This window comes from Oncorhynchus mykiss, chromosome 25, assembly GCF_013265735.2.
Source record: "Oncorhynchus mykiss isolate Arlee chromosome 25, USDA_OmykA_1.1, whole genome shotgun sequence".
Classification (NCBI taxonomy): Eukaryota; Metazoa; Chordata; class Actinopteri; order Salmoniformes; family Salmonidae; genus Oncorhynchus; species Oncorhynchus mykiss.
This window is the reverse complement of record NC_048589.1, coordinates 10896977-10915322: the sequence shown is the minus strand read 5'-3', so window position 1 is coordinate 10915322 and position 18346 is coordinate 10896977. Positions and strand designations below refer to the sequence as shown.

At 46.4% G+C, this 18346-nt stretch overlaps 1 protein-coding gene across 4 annotated transcripts in view; it reads right to left on the bottom strand.

Moving 5' to 3' along the window:
* LOC110505332 (kinesin-like protein KIF26B) overlaps positions 1-18346 on the bottom strand; it is a 167776-nt gene that overhangs the window by 97430 nt on the left and 52000 nt on the right. For all 4 annotated transcript variants that reach the window (XM_021584510.2, XM_021584512.2, XM_036962479.1 and 1 more), the window contains exon 4: positions 9934-10094. In XM_021584510.2, coding sequence (XP_021440185.2) covers positions 9934-10094 — 161 coding nt within the window. The remainder of the gene's footprint in view (positions 1-9933; positions 10095-18346) is intronic.

The window sequence follows — 18346 nt, the reverse complement described above, 5'->3', positions numbered from 1 at the left end:
GGCTAGCTAGTAGCTAGTAGCTAACACGTTACCAAAAGTGGCGTGGTGGAGCTATCAAAACAAGTGATGTGTTGGGAATGAATTATAAAAGCAGCAGATGTTATTTTTTGCTAACTACTCTCATTGTTTTAAAATATCTGTGTGTGTATGAGACATACGTGCAGGTTTATGAGCTGTGTGTGTGTGTGTGTGTGTGTGTATGTGTGTGTGTGTGTGTGTGTGTGTGTGTGTGTGTGTGCGTGTGTGCGTGCGTGCGTGCGTGCGTGCGTGCGTGCGTGTGTGTATTGGTTAAGGAGAGGGATTGCTTAGCTTCAAAGCTTGAGATCCACTGTAGGGCTGTTATTGAACTCAACCTTAGAATCCTTAATTTGCTAGATTTAACATTGTTCTTTATTTTCTACAAGAACACAGACCCTGGCCTCCTGTCTGGCAAAGACTCCCTACACAGCTGACTGAATGGAGTTCATCTTTAAGAATGATAGAGGCCACTGAGTTCTTGGGGACCTTCTATACTGCAGACATTTTTTGGTACATGTCCCCAGATCTGTGTCTCGACACAATCCTGTCTCGGAGCTCTTAGCGCAATTCTTTCGACACCATGGCTTGGTTTTTGCTCTGACATGCACTGTCAACTGTGGGACCTTATATAGACAGGTGTGTGCCTTTCCAAATCATGTCCAATCGATTTACCACAAGTGGACTCCAATGGACACTCCAATGGACGATCAATGGACACAGGATGCATCTGAGCTCAATTTCGCGTCTCATAGCAAAGGGTCTGAATACTTAATAAGGTGTTTCTGTTTTTTATTTCTAAGAAATGTGCACACATTTCAACAAATCTGTTTTTGCTTTGTCACTATGTGGTATTGTATGTAGATTGATGAGGAAAAACATTTATATAAGCCAATTTAGAATAAGGCTGTTGAGGGTTGACGTTTGTCTGACTGATGCCGTTTGATAAGCCACGTAGGATTCCATACGTCATTAATATTTGGGCGTGGACATGATCAAGTAGCTACAGTGAGGGAAAAAAGTATTTGATCCCCTGCTGATTTTGTACGTTTGCCCACTGAAAAAGAAATGATCAGTCTATAATTTTAATGGTAGGTTTATTTGAACAGTGAGAGACAAAATAACAACAACAAAAATCCAGAAAAACGCATGTAAAAAATTTTATAAATTGACTTACATTTTAATGAGGGAAATAAGTATTTGACCCATCTGCAAAACATGACTTAGTACTTGGTGGCAAAACCCTTGTTGGCAATCACAGAGGTCAGACATTTCATGTAGTTGGCCACCAGGTTTGCACACATCTCAGCAGGGATTTTGTCCCACTCCTCTTTGCAGATCTTCTCCAAGTCATTCAGGTTTCGAGGCTGACGTTTGGTAACTCGAACCTTCAGCTCCCTCCACAGATTTTCTATGGGATTAAGGTCTGGAGACTGGCTAGGCCACTCCAGGACCTTAATGTGCTTCTTCTTGAGCCACTCCTTTGTTGCCTTGGCCAAGTGTTTTGGGTCATTGTCATGCTGGAATACCCATCCACGACCCATTTCAATGCCCTGGCTGAGGGAAGGAGGTTCTCATGTTTGACGGTGGGGATGGTGTTCTTGGGGTCATAGGCAGCATTCCTCCTCCTCCAAACACGGCGAGTTGAGTTGATGCCAAAGAGCTCCATTTTGGTCTCATCTGACCACAACACTTTCACCCAGTTGTCCTCTGAATCATTCAGATGTTCCTTGGAAAACTTCAGACGGGCATGTATATGTGCTTTCTTGAGCAGGGGGACCTTGCGGGCTCTGCAGGATTTCAGTCCTTCACGGCATAATGTGTTACCAATTGTTTTCTTGGTGACTATGGTCCCAGCTGCCTTGAGATCATTGACAAGATCCTCCCGTGTAGTTCTGGGCTGATTCCTCACCGTTCTCATGATCATTGCAACTCCACGAATACTTTTTTCCCTCTTTGTATATATTTTTTTCTCTCTGTTATCATTTAAGCTAGCTAGCTATATATCAATGGATTGAACTGTGGCATCGGGCCATGCAAAACTAATTCATCTTGCGAAGATGGGGGAGCGTGGTTCTCAGATGCAATCTTATCATGCAATTGTGTTATTTATAAAATGATCCTATTTCATGTTAATGCAGACTAGCTCAACATAAGGGAAACTTGACAAATTATCCAATGGATAATTTTTATTTGATCCATGGCAAAGCGACCAAGTATATGGTCGTTGCTAGTTAACACTGCCACAAAGTCATAAACACCGTCTATATCAAAATGTTGTCTAATTCTTATTATCTATCCTAGTCACTTTATCCATACCTATATGCACCTATATCTGTTATTAAGAAATATAGATTATAATTATATATTTTTAAAAAATATTTCTATTTTTTCTCCCCAATTTCAATCTAGTCTCATCGCTGCAACTCCCCAACAGGATCGGGAGAGGCGAAGGTCGAGTCATGCGTCCTGCGAAGCCTTGCTTCTTCACACCCGCCTGCTTAACCCGGAAGCCAGCTGCACCAATTTGTTGCAGGAAACATTGTTCAATTGACGACCGAAGTTAGCCTGCAGGCGCCCGGCCTGCCACAATGAGTCCTTAGAGCGCGATAAGCCAGGTGAAGCCCCGCCGTCCAAACCCTCCCCTAATGACACTGGGCCAATTGTGCACCGTCCTATGGAACTCCCGGTCACGGCTGGTTGTTACACAGGATCGAACCTCAGGCTGTAGTGACGCCGCAACACTGTGATGCGGTGCCTTAGACCAATGCGCCACTCTCAGCTTGAAGCTAACCTTAACCACACTGCTAACCCTAGCCTAACCCTAACCTTAAATTAAGACCAAAATGCAAATATTTGTTTTCATGAATTTGTACGATATAGACCATTTTATCTGTTTTATCTAGTGGAAACCCAACTGTAAGCTACAGAGAAATGCTATTTGGCTCTCAGACAACTCGGAAATAGGAAGAACTTCTTCCTATTTCCGAATAGGAAGAACAGCAAAAGGGAATATATCATTGCGGATAAAGTTCGGAATGGCAATTTCATGTGTACAACATCTAAAGACCTGCATCAGTATACTGAGAGCTTTGCCGTTTCTAAAAGAACATTTGGGGTGTTTGAGATTTTGTTCATGTTTTTTCAGGGGCCCCAAACGACGCAACAAGGATGAGGAAGTGATTTGCTGTTTGGGGTAGGTTTCTCTAGAACATGTGAAATCACAAAAAAGCTGCCTGGACCCTTCCCTAACATGCCATTAACATGAAAAATATACATTTGGTTGTAACAAAGAAAGTGTCTCCTTTAAATCTGTCCTGAGCTGTCTGGATGAACAACATGATTCTGCAGCAGAGTGGGACAGGACGTTTGGGCTGAGGTTAGGATTAGAGAGGGGATGTAACACAAAGCATCTCCTAGTGAAATACAACCCTGAATCTGCCCTCAAATTTCAACTACTTGATTTGGAGCTACATTTGTGGATTTGGAGGGTCATCTTATGTCTGCTCTGAAAATACCTTAGTAAACTGCATCAACACAGACAGAATAATACATTGCTGTTGTAGTACTAGTATCTGGAGTAGGTGTATACATACAGTTGAAGTTGGAAGTTTACATACACTTAGGTTGGAGTCATTAAAACTAGTTTTTCAACCACTCCACAAATGTCTTGTTAACAAATGTCTTGTTAACAAATGTTTATAGACAGATTATTTCACTTATAATTCACTGTATCACAATTCCAGTGGGTCAGAAGTTTACATACACTAAGTTGACTGTGCCTTTACTTTAAACAGCTTAGGAAATTCCAGAAAATGATGTCATGGCTTTAGAAGCTTCTAATAGGCTAATTGTTATCATTTGAGTCAATTGGAGGTTTACCTGTGGATGTATTTCAAGGCCAACCTTCAAACTCAGGGCATCTTTGCTTGACATCATGGGAAAATCAAAATAAATCAGCCAAGACCTCTGAAAAAAATGGTATACCTCCACAAATCTGGTTCATCCTTGGGAACAAATTCCAAACGCCTGAAGGTACAATGTTCATCTGTACAAACAATAGCATGCAAGTATAAACACCATTGGACCACACAGCCGTCTTACCACTCAGGAAGGAGACGTGTTCTGTCTCCTAGAGATGACCGTACTTTGGTGCGAAAAGTGCAAATCAATCCCAGAACAAGAGCAAAGGTGTTACGGTGCGTGAATGAGGACCCAAAAGCGAATTAACGTAAACAGAGCTTCTTTAATAACAAAACATACGTAGGCTCAGATGGACCGGCAGATTCCGACAGGACAGGACAAGGTTGCAGCAAACATGACGATAGTCTGGTTCAGGCATGAATAACACAAACAAGAATCCGACAAAGACAGAAACAAAAACAGAGAGAGATATAGAGGACTAATCAGAGGGAAAAAGGGAACAGGTGGGAAAAGGGGTGACGAGGTAGTTAGGAGGAGACAAGGAACAGCTGGGGGAAAGAGGGGGAGAAAAGGTAACCTAATAACGACCAGCAGAGGGAGACAGGGTGAAGGGAAAGGACAGAAACAAGACACAACATGACAATACATGACAGTACCCCCCCACTCACCGAGCGCCTCCTGGCGCACTCGAGGAGGAAACCTGGCGGCAACGGAGGAAATCATCGATCAGCGCACGGTCCAGCACGTCCCGAGAGGGAACCCAACTCCTCTCCTCAGGACCGTACCCCTCCCAATCTACTAGGTACTGATGACCACGGCCCCGAGGACGCATGTCCAAAATCCTACGGACCCTGTAGATGGGTGCGCCCTCGACAAGGATGGGGGGGGGGGGGGGGAAGACGAGCGGGGGCGCGAAGAACGGGCTTGACACAGGAGACATGGAAGACCGGGTGGACGCGACGAAGATATCGCGGAAGAAGAAGTCGAACTGCGACAGGATTAATGATCTGGGAAATACGGAACGGACCAATGAACCGCGGGGTCAACTTGCGAGAAGCGGTCTTAAGGGGAAGGTTCTGAGTGGAGAGCCAAACTCTCTGACCGCGACAATATCTAGGACTCTTAGTTCTACGCTTATTAGCAGCCCTCACAGTCTGCGCCCTATAACGGCAAAGTGCAGACCTGACCCTCTTCCAGGTGCGCTCGCAACGTTGGACAAAAGCCTGAGCGGAGGGGACGCTGGACTCGGCGAACTGAGATGAGAACAGCGGAGGCTGGTACCCGAGGCTACTCTGAAAAGGAGATAGCCCGGTCGCAGACGAAGGAAGCGAGTTGTGGGCGTATTCTGCCCAGGGGAGCTGTTCTGACCAAGACGCAGGGTTGCGAAAAGAAAGACTGCGTAAGATGCGACCAATAGTCTGATTGGCCCGTTCTGCTTGACCGTTAGACTGGGGGTGAAAGCCGGAAGAGAGACTGACGGAAGCCCCAATCAAACGGCAAAACTCCCTCCAAAATTGAGACGTGAATTGCGGACCTCTGTCCGAAACGACGTCTGACGGAAGGCCATGAATTCTGAAAACATTCTCGATGATGATTTGTGCCGTCTCTTTAGCAGAAGGAAGCTTAGCAAGGGGAATAAAATGAGCCGCCTTAGAGAACCTGTCGACAACCGTAAGAATAACAGTCTTCCCCGCTGACGAAGGCAGTCCGGTGACAAAATCTAAGGCGATGTGAGACCACGGTCGAGAGGGAATGGGAAGCGGCCTGAGACGGCCGGCAGGAGGGGAGTTACCGGGCTTAGTCTGCGCGCAGACCGAACAAGCAGCCACGAAGCGACGCGTGTCATGCTCCCGGGTGGGCCACCAAAAACGCTGGCGAATGGAAGCAAGCGTACCCCGAACGCCAGGGTGGCCGGCTAACTTGGCAGAGTGAGCCCACTGAAGAACGGCCAGACGAGTAGGAACGGGAACGAAAAGAAGGTTCCTGGGACAAGCGCGCGGCGACGGAGTTTGAGTGAGTGCTTGCTTTACCTGCCTCTCAATTCCCCAGACAGTCAACCCGACAACACGCCCCTCAGGGAGAATCCCCTCGGGGTCAGTGGAGGCTACTGAAGAACTGAAGAGACGAGATAAAGCATCAGGCTTGGTGTTCTTAGAGCCCGGACGATAAGAAATCACGAACTCGAAATGAGCGAAAAACTGCGCCCAGCGCGCCTGACGCGCATTAAGTCGTTTGGCAGAACGGATGTACTCAAGGTTCCTATGGTCAGTCCAAACGACAAAAGGAACGGTCGCCCCCTCCAACCACTGTCGCCATTCGCCTAGGGCTAAGCGGATGGCGAGCAGTTCGCGGTTTCCCACATCATAGTTACGTTCCGACGGCGACAGGCGATGAGAAAAATACGTGCAAGGGTGGACCTTGTCGTCAGAGAGGGAGCGCTGAGAAAGAATGGCTCCCACGCCCACCTCTGACGCGTCAACCTCGACCACGAACTGTCTAGAGACGTCAGGTGTAACAAGGATAGGAGCGGATGTAAAACGATTCTTGAGGAGATCAAAAGCTCCCTGGGCGGAAACGGACCACTTAAAGCACGTCTTGACAGAAGTAAGGGCTGTGAGAGGAGCTGCCACCTGACCGAAATTACGGATGAAACGACGATAGAAGTTCGCGAAGCCGAGAAAGCGCTGCAGCTCGACGCGTGACTTAGGGACGGGCCAATCAATGACAGCCTGGACCTTAGCGGGATCCATCTTAATGCCTTCAGCGGAAATAACAGAACCGAGAAATGTGACGGAGGAGGCATGAAAAGTGCACTTCTCAGCCTTCACAAAAAGACAATTCTCTAAAAGGCGCTGGAGGACACGTCGAACGTGCTGAACATGAATCTGGAGTGACGGTGAAAAAATCAGGATATCGTCAAGGTAAACGAAAACAAAGATGTTCAGCATGTCTCTCAGGACATCATTGACTAATGCCTGAAAGACAGCTGGAGCGTTAGCGAGGCCGAAAGGAAGAACCCGGTATTCAAAGTGCCCTAACGGAGTGTTAAACGCCGTCATCCACTCGTCCCCCTCCCTGATGCGCACGAGATGGTAAGCGTTACGAAGGTCCAACTTAGTGAAAAACCTGGCTCCCTGCAGGATCTCGAAGGCTGAAGACATAAGAGGAAGCGGATAACGATTCTTCACTGTTATGTCATTCAGCCCTCGATAATCTATGCAGGGGCGCAGGGACCCGTCCTTCTTCTTAACAAAAAAAAACCCCGCTCCGGCGGGAGAGGAGGAGGGGACTATGGTACCGGCGGCAAGAGCTACAGACAAATAATCTTCGAGAGCCTTACGTTCGGGAGCCGACAGAGAGTATAGTCTACCCCGGGGGGGAGTGGTTCCCGGAAGGAGATCAATACTACAATCATACGACCGGTGTGGAGGAAGAGAGGTGGCCCTGGACCGACTGAACACCGTGCGCAGATCGTGATATTCCTCCGGCACCCCTGTCAAATCACCAGGCTCCTCCTGTGAAGAAGAGACAGAGGAAACAGGAGGGATAGCAGACATTAAACATTTCACATGACAAGAGACGTTCCAGGAGAGGATAGAATTACTAGACCAATTAATAGAAGGATTATGACAAACTAGCCAGGGATGGCCCAAAACAACAGGTGTAAAAGGTGAACGAAAAATTAAAAAAGAAATGGTTTCGCTATGATTACCAGAGACAGTGAGGGTTAAAGGTAGCGTCTCACGCTGAATCCCGGGGAGAGGACTACCATCCAAGGCGAACAAGGCCGTGGGCTCCCTTAACTGTCTGAGAGGAATGTCATGTTCCCGAGCCCAGGTCTCGTCCATAAAACAGCCCTCCGCCCCAGAGTCTATTAAGGCACTGCAGGAAGCTGACGAACCGGTCCAGCGTAGATGGACCGACAAGGTAGTGCAGGATCTTGAAGGAGAGACATGACGTAGGCGATACGAGCAGTGCTCCTGGAGTAAGTGTTGGGCTGGAGAGAAAACACAATATCACACTGGGTGAGGAACGAGCGGCATTCAGTGGGCTCCCCAGAGTAACACGGCGGGTTATTGATTCTGGGCTCCGGAGATTCGAAAGCCCTGGAAGTGGCCGGTGGATCGAGGCGGAGATGGTGAACCTGTTCTGTGAGGTTGGAGACTTGGGTGGCCAGGGTCTCAACGGCATGTCGAGCAGCAGACAATTCCTGCTCGTGTCTGCCTAGCATCGCTCTCTGGATCTCGACGGCTGAGTGGAGAGGATCCGAAGTCGCTGGGTCCATTCTTGGTCGGATTCTTCTGTTACGGTGCGTGAATGAGGACCCAAAAGCGAATTAACGTAAACAGAGCTTCTTTAATAACAAAACATACGTAGGCTCAGATGGACCGGCAGATTCCGACAGGACAGGACAAGGTTGCAGCAAACATGACGATAGTCTGGTTCAGGCATGAATAACACAAACAAGAATCCGACAAAGACAGAAACAAAAACAGAGAGAGATATAGAGGACTAATCAGAGGGAAAAAGGGAACAGGTGGGAAAAGGGGTGACGAGGTAGTTAGGAGGAGACAAGGAACAGCTGGTGGAAAGAGGGGGAGAAAAGGTAACCTAATAACGACCAGCAGAGGGAGACAGGGTGAAGGGAAAGGACAGAAACAAGACACAACATGACAATACATGACAAAAGGACCTGTGAAGATGCTGGAGGAAGCCAAAGAACACCATCCTAACCGTGAAGCACAGAGGTGGCAGCATCATGTTGTCGGGGTGCTTTGCTGCAGGAGGGACTGATGGACTTCACAAAATATACGGCATCATGAGGCAGGAAATTAATGTGGATATATTGAAGTAACATCTCAAGACATCAGTTAAAGCTTGGTTGCAAATGGTTGTTTCAAATGAACAATGACCCCAAGCATACTTCCAAAGTTGTGGCAAAATTGGCTTAAGGACAACAAAGTCAAGGTATTGGAGTGGCCATCACAAAGCCCTGACCTCAATCCCATAGAAAATTTGTGGGCAGAACTGAAAAAGCGTGTGCGAGCAAGGAGGCCTACAAACCTGACTCGGTTACACTAGCTCTGTCAGGAGGAATGGGCCAAAATTCACCCAACTTATTGTGGGAAGCTTGTGGAAGGCTACCTGAAATGTTTGACCCAAGTTAAACAATTTAAAGGCAATGCTACCAAATACTAATTGAGTGTATGTAAACTTCTGACCCACTGGGAATGTGATGAAAGAAATAAAAGCTGAAATAAATCATTCTCTCTACTATTATTCAGTGATTCTAACTGACCTAAGACAGGGAATTTTTACTAGGATTAAATGTCAGGAATTGTGAAAAACTGAGTTTAAAATGTATTTGGCTAAGGTGTATGTAAATGTCCGACTTCAACTGTAAGTATTGACCATTTAGGTTACTACCAATGTCCCGCCCACCGCTATTTTACTTCCTTCGACTAACTTTGAAAGGAAAATATCAATGTCGCACAAATTTGAATAATTAAGTAATTCAGTAAAAATGCAATTGTTGTCCATTGAATTGAGGTGCATCGTTGCAGAGATCTGCGAGTATCGTGGAGAGCATTTTGATGAGGAAGTTGTCGACCAAGATATCTTAATAACTGTCAGACACTGAGTTATTTATGTTCTGACGTTAGTTATTCATGTATCGCCTTGAGTTATTGACGACTACACTAGGGTGTGTGTGTGTGTGGTGCGTGCGTGCGTAGTGTGTGTTTTATTGATTGTACTGTCATTCTCAATGTCTCTATTAGTGATTATGTAACTTATACATGTCTACTGAATATAGAGCTGGTTACAAGGCCTCACAAACACAGACACACACACAAACACACACACTTCTTGTTCCTCAAAGGGCTGAGGCACACTGCAGACATGTGTCAGCGTGTCTGTTCGTCCATCTGTGTGTGTGTCCAGCTGTCTGTCTGTGCGTTTATACTGTATAAAGGTGTACCGCTTTTTTCTTACCTGGCGAAGAAGGACGCGGCAGCAGAGGTGGTGGTTGGTGCTGCCGTGGTAACCTGCATAGTGGGAGGGGCCTGCGAGGACGAGGGGCGATCAGCGTTGTAGCGGTTCAGAACTGCCTCCGTCACACCCTCTCGACACCCATCAGATATCATCTGGGAGATCTATACACGCACACACACACACACACGCACACGCACACGCACACACACACACACACACACACACACACACACACAGAGAGTTAGCCGTTATACAACAATAATAACACAAAAGAGGGAGGGACATGGACATGGGAGAGAGGTGGTCACACATGTCGTGTGACTGGAAGTGCAACAGACGGACGTGTGAACAGAAGTCAGGAGGAAGTACACTTCTCAGTTGGGTTTTAGGAGAGGAAATAACATGTTTTCCTCCCACTGGTGGCACAGTGCCAGTCAGACCAGAGGGAGACCTGCCTGCCACCCTTCACCATCTGTCAACTCCATACCACAGAGCAGTAAGCACTGGCACACAACTCTGCCTCTCTCTCTCACACACTCTCTATGTCTCTCTCTCTCTCTCTCTTTCTCTCTCTCTCTCTCCCTCACACTCTCTATGTCTCTCTCTCTCTCTATCTCTCTCACACTCACTATGTCTCTCTCTCACACTCTCTCTCTCTCTCTATTTATTTCTCTCACACACTCTCTCTCTATATATATCTCTCTCTCACACTGTATGTCTCTCTGTCTCTTTCTCTCTGACTCTTCCTCTTTTCGTTCGCTCTCGCTCTATCCTCCCCTCTCTCTCTCTCTCTCTAGCTCTATCCTCTCCCTCTCTCGACATCTCCTCCCTCCATCTCCCTCTGAGCCAGATGTGATAGAGATCTGATTATTCCTCTTGATTGTGTTGATCAAATTGACCTTAACAATGTCCTTCACGCACGGATGCATGCACACACATGCACACACACATGAGCACGGATACGCACACACACCTTAACTGTGCCCTTCCATGCCCTTCTGCCGACCCAGATGGCCCAGTGAACGGCAATATTAAAAGTCCTGGATGTATTCTGATCTCTCTCAGACAGGAGCTTATTAACTGATCACCAGATAAGACTGAGAAACACAATACTCTGTTCTCTCTCTCTCTCTCTCTCTCTCTCTCTCTCTCTCTCTCTCTCTCTCTCTCTCTCTCTCTCTCTCTCTCTCTCTCTCTCTCTCTTTTCTATCCTGCCTATTTCACTTGTAGGGTAGAGTGTGTTCCCCTTTTATATAGAAGACACTGTGTCACCTGAAAAAGACTGTAACTAAGATGGCAGCTACACATTTCTATGTTGACAGACTGAATATCAGCTGCACTGTGGACCCCTGTCTACTTGGCTTGTCACGCCCTGACCGTAGAGATCTTTTTATTCTCCATGTTTGGTTGGTTAGGGTGTGACTCGGTGGGAAACTCTATGTTCTGTGTTGTGGGTAGGTGTCTTTGTTAGTGGCCTGTATAGCCCTAGCAAGCTTCACGTTCGTTTTTGTTGTTTATTGTTTTGTTGGCGACATTACAAAATAAAGGAAAATGTACGCTCACCACGTTGCATCTTGGTCCGGTCATTTCCAAGACGACGTTCGTGACAGAACTACCCACCACAAATGGACCCAGCAGCGTGGCCGGGAGGAGCAGACAGAGTGGATATGGGAAGACATTCTGTAGGGAAAAGGATCCTGGACGTGGGAGGAGATCCTGGCTGGAAAGGATCACCTGCCGTGGGAGCAGGTGGAAGCAGCGAGGAGGGCGGAAGCAGCTAGTCAAGGGGACCAGCGTTACATAGGGTCAAGGCTGGCAAGTAAGACCGGGAGGCAACTCCCCCCCCCCAAAAATTGGGCGGAAGCACATGGAGAGGTTGGCGGAGCTAACTCCCCGTGCTCACGGCAAGGATAGTGGTACTGGTCAGGCACCGTGTTATGCGGTAAAGCACATGGTGTCTCCAGTGCGTGTTCACAGCCCGGTGTGCTACATTCCAGCTCCCCGCATTGGACGGGCTAGAGTAAGCATCAAGCCAGGACGGATGGTGCCGGCTCAGCGCGCCTGGCCTCCAGAGCGTCTCTTCGGCCCAGGATATCCTGCGCCGGCTATGCGCACTGTGTCTCCTGTGCGTCTGCGGGGTCTGGGTCCCGCACCAGAGCCGCCACCGTGGTAGATGCCCACCCACACCCTACCTTATGGTGTCCGCAACTTTGGGGGGGGGGGGGGGTACTGTCACGCCCTGACTGTAGAGATCTTTTTATTCTCTATGTTTGGTTGGTCAGGGTGTGACTCGGGTGGGAAACTCTATGTTCTGTGTTTCTATGTTTTGGCCGGGTATGGTTCTCAATCAGGGACAGCTGTCTATCGTTGTCTCTGATTGGGAATCATACTTAGGCAGCCTTTTTTCCTTTTGTATTTTGTGGGTAGGTGTCTTTGTTAGTGGCCTGTATAGCCCTAGCAAGCTTCACGTTCGTTTTTGTTGTTTATTGTTTTGTTGGCGACATTAAAAAATAAAGGAACATGTACGCTCACCACGTTGCACCTTGGTCCAGTCATTTCCAAGACGACGTTCGTGACATGGCTAGCTGTGGCTATCCCTAGCTAGCTGCAACACCTCAAGCTACACACCAAGGACAGACCTCAATTACCTCACTCACACACACACATGCACTCACACACACACACACACACACACACACACACACACACACACACACAGCAGGCAACTCAACGGCCACCCTGGGTGTCCTTGGCTCCCCCTCCATGCATTTTTATGTAATGTTTATGCTTGTCGCAGTGTGTGTGTGTGTGTGTGTGTGTGTGTGTATGTGTGTGTGTGTGTGTGTGTGTGTGTGTGTGTGCGTGTGTTTATAGATTTGGCACGTACAGCCTTGAAATACAGATATGGATTGTTAATTATGCTTCTTTATAACCTGCCAGCACTACCGTACAATGGTACGTAAATCCCAAGAATAGTGTGTGTGTGTGTGTGTGTGTGTGTGTGTGTGTGTGTGTGTGTGTGTGTGTGTGTGTGTGTGTGTGTTTATAGTGAGAGGTAAATCAGTCTATTTCTCCCCTTATAAAACAGAGGCACAGTGTGTATTTACTGCTTGATGCTCCAGGAGGACTAGTCTCAAATCAACCCCTCGCCCCTATCCCCATATCCCTGCCCCTGGACACCTGTTGTAAATCTGATTGATGGAACGAAGAAATTAAGGGCTTCATTCCAAGCTATACATACATTTTCAGAAATGTTGGTAAAATATGAGAACAGTAATATTTTACACACACATGAAGGTACCCATAAGCAATAATTAACCATATAAAGTCTTCAAATATTACCTCCACTTTAACTTTTGATTGTCTTTGTCTTTAAGATTGTCTGTGTTTACAAGTGTGTGTGTGTGTGTGTGTGTGTGTGTGTGTGTGTGTGTGTGTGTGTGTGTGTGTGTGTGTGTGTGTGTGTGTGTGTGTGTGTGTGTGTGTGTGTGTGTGTGAGAGAGAAGAAAGTGAATGGGCAGGGAGGAGAAAAGCGTAAGGGGGATGACAAAACAGAGAGAGAAGGGGATGAGAGAGGAGAAACAGAGCAGGGCCAAAGTAAACAATAATGAAAAACAGATTGAGACACAGGACACAGAGGAGTCATTGAGATGGAAGTGAGATGCGGACAACAGATGGGTGGGGCTTGAAAGAAAAACAGAAAGGGGAGAGAGAGAGAGAGAGGGAGAGAGACAGAGAGAGAGAGAGAGAGAAAAAAAACGAGCGAGAGAGGGGAGTTCATAAGAGATTTTAGCATGGTTTGATCGTAAACATTGTGTTGTGTTGTGTTGTGCCATGTGTTGAGTTGTGTCATGTTTACAGGGTGTGTCCTTCTAACTAACTCAAGCCTAACACGCCCTGCCCACCTCTCAACACTCTGACAGTCAGCACCACCTAACAGGCTCTGGGAGCTAACACATGTCTTCAGCTCTCAGACAGGCTTACCCATCACACTCTGTTTCATGTGCCCCATACATAGTCACCCAGATCTGGAGAATAAAACTGCATTGAAAAGGATGTCCATTGTGTTGTGACTGTGTGTTTGTGGCATCCTGTGTACATCCTAACCACTGTCATGGAATGCAATACATCTGAGAGGTTCAAATGAAACCATATGACTGTAATAGTCCTCCTCAGCCTGTTTCCATATGCTGCTTCCTGAAAGAAGGTATTCATCCTACACGACACTACCAACCATGCTAGATGTATTCTACACTATAGGCTGCAGTTTGGAAAAGAAACTGCAGCACATTTTGGATTCTCCGCAATGTGTGATCAAACCTAAGTCCTGACAAAGGTCTATTGATAGAAACATTGGTTGGCCACCCATGTTCGATATCAACAGTGAGAAGCATAGAACATATTCATAAGACGAATGGATATAGTGATTCATATAGTGTTTCTGACTGTAGGTCTTAAGGTGCTTTACAAGGTATGGGGGGGAAGACATCTGATTCACCACTAATATGTTGTCCCACTTGGATGGATGAAGCTCGGCAGCCATTTTGTGCCAGAAGGCTCACTTCATATCGCTGTATCAGCACTCTTTAAATGTCATCCCCTGATATAGGGAACAATTTCTTTACAGATCTCTCTCTCCTTCTCTTTTCTTCCTCTCCCTAGCTCCCTCTCCGTCTCTTTCCTTCCTCTCCCTAGCTCCCTCTCCGTCTAGACACACAAACACGCAAGCAAGCACATGCGTGCGTTCGTGTGCGTGTGGCTACTCCATCGGGTGCCAGCACTTGACCGCTAGCAGGACCCTTCCTGATTAGACAGCAGCAGTTAGACACTGCTAAAGCATGTTCTTCGTATCATGGGGCTATGCTACAGTCTAAGCTATACGCTACTACGGTATAATGGGAAGACAATGGGTGAATGATGTCTCTTTGACTGGGCGTTGTGCCCTCTCAGCACTCTCAAGGAAAATGAGAAAATAACAGCAAGAAAATTGACTCCTATATCTTCTCCTACCTCTATTCCACACCTGCACGGACACCCACGCATGTACACACACACACACACATACACAGTGTATTTCCAGTAGCACCCTGGGCAGTGTGCCAGGCAGGCTTCAGAGAGGTGACCTTGAGACAGGGCTGAGGGGGGATGGAGGAGAGAAAAGGAGGGATGGATGGAGAGTTGCTGAAATGAGTGAGGGAAGGGAGGGAGGAAATGAAGGATGCAATAGGGGTGTAAGGAATAAATGTGGCAGGGAGAGGAAAAAGGGCTAAGTGTGTACGCAGTGTTGGAAAAAGGGCTACGTGTGTACGCAGTGGTGGAAAAAGGGCTACGTGTGTACGCAGTGTTGGAAAAAGGGCTAAGTGTGTACGCAGTGTTGGAAAAAGGGCTAAGTGTGTACGCAGTGTTGGAAAAAGGGCTACGTGTGTACGCAGTGGTGGAAAAAGGGCTACGTGTGTACGCAGTGTTGGAAAAAGGGCTAAGTGTGTACGCAGTGTTGGAAAAAGGGCTAAGTGTGTACGCAGTGGTGGAAAAAGGGCTACGTGTGTACGCAGTGTTGGAAAAAGGGCTAAGTGTGTACGCAGTGTTGGAAAAAGGGCTAAGTGTGTACGCAGTGGTGGAAAAAGGGCTACGTGTGTACGCAGTGGTGGAAAAAGTACTCAAACATCATACTTGAGTCAAAGTAAAGATACCTTAATAGAAAATGACTCAAGTAAATGTGAAAAGTCACCCAGTAAAATACTACTTCATTAAAAGTCTAAAAGTCTTTGGTTTAAATATACTTAAGTATCAAAGGTAAATGTAATTGCTACTGTATACTTACTAAAATAAAAAAAGACAAATCATTTCAAATTCCTATTAAGCAAACCAGATGTCACATTTAGTTTATTATTTGTATTATTATTTACAGATAGCCAGGGGCACACTCCAACATCATTTACAAACAAAGCATTAACGAGGACAGGTGAAACAGATCAGGGTGTGACAACCAGATCAGAGGCAGTAGGGATGACCAGGGTTGTGAATTTGACCATTTTCCTGTCCCGATAAGCATTCCAAATGTAATGTAAGTACTTTTAGGTGTCAGGGAAAATGTATGGAGTAAAAAGTACATTATTTTCTTTTGGAATGTAGTGAAGTAAAATTGTCAAAAATATAAATAGTAAAGTAAAGTACAGATAGCCCACAAAAAGTACCTTACACCACTGGGCGTACAACAGGAGAGAGAGAGGGAGAAACGAGACAAGAGAAAGGGGGAACAAGGGGAGATGAGAGCGAGAGAGAGGGGGAACAGGGGGAGATGAGAGCGAGAGAGAGCGGGAACAGGGGGAGATGAGAGCGAGAGAGAGGGGGAACAGGGGAGATGAGAGCGAAAGAGATATATAGGGAGATGAGGGATGGAGAGAAATGTAAGTGTGGGACTGAGATGGGGGGGTTGAGGGGAAGGAGATGAGGGGGAACAGGGGTGCGACAGGAGAGTTCCCTAGAGTCCTCATTACCAGGATATGAATTATATTACACAGAATCAGAACATAAAGCACTAACACTACACTACATATCTCTCTCCCTCTCCCTCACATGCCCTCTCTCCTTCCTCCTGCTTCTACAGTTGAAGTCGGAAGTTTACATACACTTAGGTTGGAGTCATTAAAACACATTTTTCAACCACTCCACACATTTCTTAGTTTTGGAAAGTCGGTTAGAAAGTAATTTTTCCAACTGTTTACAGACAGATCATTTCACTTATAATTCACTGTATCACAATTCCAGTGGGTCAGAAGTTTACAAACACTAAGTTGACTGTGCCTTTAAACAGCTTAGAAAATTCCAGAAAATGATGTCATGGCTTTAGAAGCTTTTGATAGGCCAATTGACATCATTTGAGGTGGAGGCGGAGGTGTGCCTGTGGATGGATATGTACCTATTGGAGGTGTACCTGTGGATGGATTTCAAGGCCTCCCTTCAAACTCTGTGCCTCTTTGTGGGAAAATCAAAAGAAATCAGCCAAGACCTCAGAAAGAAAATTGTACACCTCCATAAGTCTGGTTCATCCTTGGGAGCAATTTCCAAACGCCTGAAGGTACCACGTTCATCTGTACAAACAATAGTATGCAAATATAAACACCATGGGACCACGCAGCCGTCATACTGCACAGAAAGTAGACGTGTTCGGTCTCCAAGAGGTGAACGTACTTTGGTGTGAAACGTGCAAATCAATCCCAGAACAACAGCAAAGGACCTTGTGAAGATGCTGGAGGAAACAGGTACAAAAGTATCTGTATCCACAGTAAAAGGAGTCCTATATCGACATAACCTGAAAGGCCGCTCAGCAAGGAAGAAGCCACTGCTCCAAAACAGCCATAAAAAAGCCAGACTACGGTTTGCAACTGCACATGGGGACAAAGATCATACTTTTTCGAGAAATGTCCTCTGATCTGATTAATCAAAAATATAACTGTTTGGCCATAATGACCATCATATGTTTGGAGGAAAAAGAGGGAGGCTTGCAAGCCGAAGAGCACTGTCCCAAATGTGAAGCACGGGGGTGGCAGCATCATGTTGTGGGGGTGCTTTGCTGCAGGAGGGACTGGTGCACTTCACAAAATAAATGGAATCATGAGTGAGGAAAATTATGTGGATATATTGAAGCAACATCTCAAGGCATCAGTCAGGAAGTTAAAGCTTGGTCGCAAATGGGTCTTCCAAATGGACAATGACCCCAAGCATATTTCCAAAGTTGTGGCAAAATGGCTTAAGGACAACAGAGTCAAGGTATTGGAGTGGCCATCACAAAGCTCTGGCCTCAATCCCATAGAACATTTGTGGGCAGAACTGAAAAAGCGTGTGCGAGCAAGCAAGGAGGCCTACAAACCTGACTCAGTTACACCAGCTCTGTCAGGAGGAGGCTACCCAACATGTTTGACCCAAGTTAAACCATTTAAAGGCAATGCTACTAAATACTAATTGAGTGCATGTAAACTTCTGACCCACAGGGAATGTGATGAAAGAAATTAAATCTGAAATAAATCATTCTCTCTACTATTATTCTGACATTTCACATTCTTAAAATAAAGTGGTGATCCTAACTGACCTAAGATTGGGACTTTTTACTAGGATTTTTACTTTTTTACAGGAATTGGGAAAAACTGAGTTTAAATGTATTTGGCTAAGGTGTATGTAAACTTCCAACTTCAACTATATCTCTCTTCCTAATCCGCCCCACCGCCCCCTCTCTTTCAATTACAATTTTTGTTAAGAGCCTCAAGGCTGTCCTTTCCCAGAAGCCTTTGTTCCAAGAGGTGTCCTCGCCTTCCTTCCAGTTACCACTCTAACCACTCTGGGGACAGCCTCCACTCACACACACACGCGCACACACATAGAAACACGCATGCACCCACCCACCCACGCACACACA